Source organism: Pteropus alecto, unplaced genomic scaffold (genome assembly GCF_000325575.1).
Source record: "Pteropus alecto unplaced genomic scaffold, ASM32557v1 scaffold725, whole genome shotgun sequence".
In the NCBI taxonomy this organism is placed as follows: domain Eukaryota; kingdom Metazoa; phylum Chordata; class Mammalia; order Chiroptera; family Pteropodidae; genus Pteropus; species Pteropus alecto.
The window spans coordinates 116,858-123,778 of record NW_006436637.1 but is presented as its reverse complement, the minus strand read 5'-3'; the positions used below and the strand labels follow the sequence as shown (position 1 = coordinate 123,778).

Sequence of the window (6,921 nt, the reverse complement as noted above, 5' to 3'; positions counted from 1 at the left end):
CCAAGTCCTGAGAACTTCCCACATACTTTTTTTGTTATTGATTTATAATTTAATTCCATTGTAGTAAGAGAACATACTTGGTATGGCATGGATAATTTTACATTTATTGAGTTGTTTTATGTTCTGGAATAGGGTCTATTTTCGTAAATGTCTGTGCACACTTGAATACAATGTGTATTTTGCTGTTGTTGGAGGAGTGTTCTACAAATGTCAATTAGGTCAAGGAGGTTGGTAGTGTTGTTCTAGTTTTCTGTACCTATTGATTTTATTCTACTTGTTCTACAAAATATTAAGAGACAAGAGTTGAAATTTTTTAGTATAATCGTGGATGTGTCTATTTCCTTCTTTAGTTCTATAACTTTTTTCTTCATCTGTTTTGAAGCTTTATTGTTAGGTACATAAATGTTTAGGATTGTTATGTCCTCTGGATAAATTAACTCTTTTATTATTACAAAGTGACCCTCTTTATTCCTGGTTATATTCTTTGCTTTGAAATAGACTTTGTTATTAATATAGCCACTTTAATTTTCTTATGATAATCTTAGCATGGTATATGTTTCCCATCCTTTTACTTTTACTCTACTTGTTTCTTTATGTTTAAAGTAGTTTTCTTGTAGGCAATATAGATTTGAACCTAACTTTTCATCCAATCTGACAATCTCTGCTGTTTTTTTTAATTAGTTTTAAATATATAGTACATTGGTTAGACATTTGTATAGCTTATGAAATAACCTCCCCCCCCATTACTCTTATCATCTATCTGTTCTACATATAGCCATTACATTATTGCTGACTACATTCCCTATGCCACGCTCCCCATGACCATCTTTCAACTACTAATTTGTGCTTCTTTAACTCTTTACCCCTTTTTCCCAGCTCCCAACCCCTTCCCCTCTGGAAGTCTGTTTTTGATTAGTTTGTTCTTTTTGTTCCTTAGATTCTGCATTTAAGTGAATGATTCTGTATTCGCCCCCTAACCTACTCTTCTCTGGCAATCATCTATTAGTTCTCTGTATTTATGAGTCTGTTTTAGTTCGTTCATTTCTTTTCTTCCTTAGATTCCACATTTAAGTGAAATCATATGGTATTTTTCTTTCTCTGACTTAGTTCACTCAGTATAATACTCTCCAGGTACAACCATGTCATCGCAAATGGTAGGATTTCATTTTTTTATGGCTGAGTAAAATTCCATTGTATATATGTACCATATGTTGTTTATCTAATCGTCTATTGATGGGCACTTAGGTTGCTTCCATATCTTGGCTATTGTGAATAGCACTGCAGTGAACATAGATAAGCATGCATAAATATTTACAAATTAGTGTTTTGGTTTCTTTGGATAAATACCCAGAAGTGCAATTGCTGGGTCAAAAGATAGATCCATTTTTAATTTTTTGAGTTGCCTCCAAAGTGTTTTCCATAGTGGCTGTACCAATTTGCAATTCTACCAACAATAAGTGAGTTCCCTTTTCTCCACATCCTCACTAACACTTGTTTTTTGATTTATTGATGATAGCCGTTCTGACAATGAGGTGATAGCTCATTGTGGTTTTAATTTGCATTTCTCTGATGATTAGAGATCTTGAGCATCTTTTCATATGTCTGTTGACCATCTGTATTTCCTCTTTGGAGAAGTACCTATTCAGGTCTTCTGCCCATTTATTAATTGGATTGTTTGCTTTATTGTTGTTGAGTTGTATGAGGTCTTTATATATTTTTGATATTAACCCCTTATCAAATGTATCATTGCAAATTACAAATTGGTACAGCCACTATGGAAAACACTTTGGAGGTAATTCTACCTTTTGACCCAGCAATTGCAATTCTGGGTATCTGTCCAAAGAAAACCAAAACACTAATTCATAAATATCTATGCATGCCTATCTATGTTCCCTGCAGTGCTATTCACAATAGCCAAGTGCCCACCAATAGACGATTAGATAAACAAATTATGGTACATATATACAATGGAATTTTACTCAGCCATAAAAAAATGAAATCCTACTGTTTGCAATGACATGGTTGTACCTGGAGGGTATTATACTGAGTGAATAAGTCAGAGAAAGAAAAATACCATATGATTTCACTTAAATGTGGAATCTAAGGAAGAAAAGAAATGAACGAACTAAAACAGACTCATAAATACAGAGAACTAATAGATGATTGCCAGAGAAGAGTGAGTTAAGGGGCAAAAAGGTAAAGGAATGAAGAAGTACTAATTAGTAGTTACAAAACAGTCATGGGGACATACAGTACAGCATAGGGAATATAGTCAATACTGTGGTAATAGCTATGTGTAGAGTAATTGGGTGCTAGAGTAATTGGGAGGATCACTTCATAAACTATATAAATGTCTAACAGATGTAATATATACCTAAAACTAATATGAAAATTTTTTAAAAGTCCATGAAATATAAACTACTTTTATAATTACTAAAATATAATTTACCTTTAAAAATATAGTGGATTCATTTATATTATTTTTTTTACAAGCAATTGGATTGAGTATTGTGTTTTAATTTGATTTCCACACATCCATTGTTATTATATAGAAGTGCAATTGATTTTTGTATGCTGCTTAATTGTTTTTTATTCTCCTTTGTTTTCTGTTGGACAGATCAGGTTTGCTTGTGTTGGTTTAAAAGTTGTATTTTTGTTCTTATATTTTTGTTCTTAGGACCATTTTCAGAGACTTTAAATGTTTGTTTGTTTTATTATTTTCACTAGTTTTACTGGCAAGCAGGAGAGTAGATCTCATGCTGTCATGCCAAAAGTTATCTGGCCTACACTAGTTAACTGTCTTGACTGGAAACTCACCTGGAGAGTCTTGAATGGGGCAAAGACCTCCAGCACAGTGTCATTCTCTCAATCCATCATGTCCCACTACAAGTGTAGTGACCCAATGCACTAATCATCAGATGGTTCCTGTCCTGGCTTCCTCCTACTTCCAAGCAGTCCTTCCTATTCATTTTCCAGGTCCATAGAAGGTGAATCCTGCAGGGCCCATTCAGGCATACTTCTTTTCTGATGGTTGTATATAGATAACCAGCTCAGTGGGTCTTGGTGTCCCCAACGATCCGTAAGCAGCAGCTGTGGTGCTGACAGGCTGTGTGTAATCGCAAGTCATGGCCCCCTTTACTGTTGACTGACTTGTGCTGTACTTTCTGAAACTCTGTTCTTCATTCTCATTGTCTTGAGAGTCTTAGAACTAGCACCTACCCAAGCATAAAAGGCCTTTAAAGACCATTTGGTCCTGCAGTTTTTAACCCCAATCACACATTAAAATGACTGAGGGAATTTTTAAAATATCAGCTTCTGGGTCCCCTACCCTAAACCAGTTAAACCAGAATCTGAGGTTGGGACTGGACATAGATGTTTTCAAAAGCTCTCTACAGGATTTAAATGTACAACCGGGTTGAATACCACTGCTCTCATTCAATCCCTTCATTTGCTAACTCCTGGAGAAGGGAAGTGACTTGCCCAAGGCCACACAGAGAGTTAGACCAGTTCTAGGACTTTATACTAATCTCGTTTGACTCACCACTACCTTTATTATCAAGTACATCCTAACTTCTTTCTCTGTCTCATCCATTTATGCTTATAAATTCAGGTCAAGACAGAGCCTATTTCTTATTGCTATTCATAGTTGCGTAACATTGTTCTTAAACAGCTTCCCCAACTGCACTGTGAGCTCTGTTTGGGCTGAACCTTCTGGGTCTCTGGCTTCTTCTCTCACAGGGCCAGTGGTGGCCTCCACACTCACAGGTGCTCGAAATGGCTGCCCTCCTAGATTTGAATCCTGACACCACCAGGTAAACTTTCCTGAACCTGTTTCCTCCTCTGTACTATGAGTTAAAAAGCTCTTCCACCAGAGTTGGGTTTACTGGAAAGCTTCAGCTTCAGGATCTCTGACTTGCACAAGCCCCTCCCAAAACCCTGGGAGAGGCTTTCACAGTTTTGAAGTTGCATTTTTAATTCTTTTTTATAAAGAGAGCCTCCCTGCCATATGTTATCAGCTTCAGACCTCACAAAAACTTGGACCTGCTCCTCCCTATCCCACAAAGTTGCTGTGGAAGTTAAATAAGATTCTGTTTGTAAAGTGTAGGACATACAGTAGATGCTCAGTAAATATTAATTCGCTCCAGACCAGCCCAAAAAAGGAATGGAAAGACAAAATAGCAGCTGATATGCTTGTTGCATTCCCCTTTTAATGTTGCATAAATTGTCATTCAAAAGCCCAGCCCCCATTCTAAGGATCCAGACATGGTGGGAGGGATGCTATGGCACCTGGCTCTCAAGGGAGACCTCCTCAGCTCCAACGTAGCTATGGATCCAGTCGAGGTAGTGGCCAACTTTGGTATAAATGCCATAGTTGTGGAGGCGCCCACAGCCCTCGCCCCAGCTCACCAGGCCCACCAGGAACCAGGTGCCGCGGAAGGAGGCAACCATGGGTCCCCCACTGTCACCCTCGCAGGCATCCCGAGGGTCCCCAAGGATGCCTGCGCACAGCATGTTCTCAGAGACCCTGTGGTGCATGGCCTGGACACACTCATTGCGAGGGGCCACAGGAATCTTGATGAAATTGAGGACGAAGGTGCGGTTTCTCTTGGTCTCACTGCGATAGCCCCAGCCCGTCACCACTGTCTCCTGGCCAACCTTGGTGAGCTCGCGCTCAGAGAGGCCACTGTCTGGGAGGCAGATGGGAACAATGGTCTGTGAGAAGGTGGCAGGCCGGGCCAGGCGGAGCAGTGCAATGTCATTGTCATTGGTGCTCTTGCTGTAGTTGGGATGCATGAGGACCTCCTTGATGTCCAGGTCCACCTCCCACTTCTCCCTGCGCCGCAGGTCATACTCCCCTGCAGGGCAGAGGAGCTGTCAGAGTGGGCCTGGGGGAGGCTGACACAACGACTGTGCTCATACAGGCCCTGGTGGAGGGCAAGCAATGGGTCCACAGCCGGTGTGGTCAGCATGCATCCCAGGCACCATCATGGGCCACATGTCTGCACTTCAGATCCCTATTAAAGGTAATGGCCCATGAATGTCAATCCTGAAGGGGCAGAATGCTGGTCTGAATTTAGGACTCACTCAGAGATGGAGTAGTGCCAGGGAAGTGACCAGCGGTAAGCAGTTGGCAGGGAAGCCCAAGGCCCCCTGGAAACCTGAGACACAGAGCAGAGCCACAAAGAGAATATATAGGGTAGCTGCAGCTGGAGAGATGAGACTCTCCTGGCAGCAGAGGCATGGCTAGCAGTGCCCAGCCTGAGCACAAGGCAGGGACATGCCATGGTGGAGGCAGAGCAGGAAGAGCAAGACCCAGAGAGGAGGATCAACAGGATCCAGGCTCTGCAGAGAAGAAAGATCTGGGTCACACACAAGAGACAAGGTCCTCTCAGGCATGGCTGATGGTTCCTGGTGGGTTGGGAGGCACCTGGAAATTCCAAGCAGGGCCCCACTAGAGGCCACTGGTCATTGGTTGGTGCTGCAGATAATTATAGGGAACGTGACTCTGGTCATTCTCAATACATCTTTTCCTTCTTTTTTGCATTAAGAATGGAGTGAGAGCCCCCTCCAGAAACTGGTATAGAGTGGGGCCTAGGCTTGGGGATCCCCAAACTGCGGAGAAGCAGCCCATTGCTATGGCAGATGCCAGGGCCCCGCTCCACAGTTCCATTCCCATCAATCTGTATGAAGAATGCCCCTGAGGCGAGGCCATGTGGGTGCCCTGTGGGTCTCTGCATCAGAGGGTTTTGGAGGTCCACAAACACAGCCCAATGCACAGGAGTGGGGGGAAAGATGTAAGGATGTGTTTAACCCCCCTCATTTGCAAACATGTATGTATGAGCACCTAGGCTCAGAGTTAAAGAGGGTACCAGAGAATCCCCTACCTGCAAAATACCAGGTATTACTGTGACTAAAATCCCACCACGGGAGTGGCAGGTTGGGAGCAAATACATCTCTACCCCCAAAACACCTCTGTGGAGCTCAAGCAGCCCCTTGCTCAAGAATCCCCAAGGATAGGGTCCCCAAACCTGGTGCACCTGTCTGGTGCCACCCCTCCCTGAGGCCTCTGGCGGCCTCCTCCTGCATGGCTCTAGCCCGCACCGAGCCTGACGGTGAGCTTCTTGGAGTCTTCCATACAGTGGGCAGCTGTCAGCACCCAGGAGGTGTGAATGAGCACTGCCCCACAGGCCAGCTTCTTCTTGGAGTCCAGCAAGATCACCTGGAATAGGGATGGGTAGTGACATCACAGCACTACCTTCTGACAACTTCAAGTCAAGGTCCCTGAGTCTCAGCACAGCCCCTGGCGTGGTTCTCAAACCTGAGGCACCGGAAGCATAGGTAGGTCTTTCCTGGGTTCTCTGACCCTGTGGGCATGGACTTCTGGCCCTTTTATGGCATTTTCTATTTCTGCACAGTTTACAGAGTTGGCTTGTTCCAGGGCTTCTCCCTGCCTTTGCCCATGCTGTTCCTATCTTCTTCCTCAACATCACCCAGAGAGTTCTTCTCACCATTGGGGGCTCAGACTGTACCCTGAGTCCTGTGAAAAGCCTTTGAGGGCCCCAGGCTGCCTTGGGAGACCCTCTCAGGTTCTCTCAGCCCATCCTGCTGGCCTTCTGGCCCTGGTCCCATTCAGCTGCAGTGTGGTTAAGGGCTGACCCTCCCAGATCTGTGAGCTCCCAAAGGCCTGCCAATACACTGCTTAGTGAGTTCTATACCCCAGGGCCTGGCAGAGAGGGGGACCAAATAAGTGTTAGTTCCCATGGTGAAGTTGGAGAGGCTAGAGTCAGCCGTCCCTCCCAGCCCTCTCCCACATGAAACACCTCTGCATCGGCAGGGCCTCTGCCTAAAATCTGACCAGCAGAACATTATCTTTCCAGCTCTTTTTTTAAACTGGAACCCTCCTTCCTGTACATCCCCCAC

The 6,921-nt window shown here is 43.9% G+C and overlaps 1 protein-coding gene across 1 annotated transcript in view; it reads right to left on the bottom strand.

Annotated features, from left to right (window-relative positions):
- Positions 1-2,484: 2,484 nt before the first annotated feature.
- The window catches only part of PROC (protein C, inactivator of coagulation factors Va and VIIIa), a 13,855-nt gene continuing 9,418 nt past the window's right edge, over positions 2,485-6,921 (bottom strand). Inside the window, exons 7-8 of the mRNA XM_006913437.3 lie at positions 6,103-6,220; positions 2,485-4,856 (exon numbers count right to left, since the gene is read on the bottom strand). Of these exons, the coding sequence (XP_006913499.2) occupies positions 4,279-4,856; positions 6,103-6,220 (696 nt within the window). The 3' untranslated portion in view covers positions 2,485-4,278. The remainder of the gene's footprint in view (positions 4,857-6,102; positions 6,221-6,921) is intronic.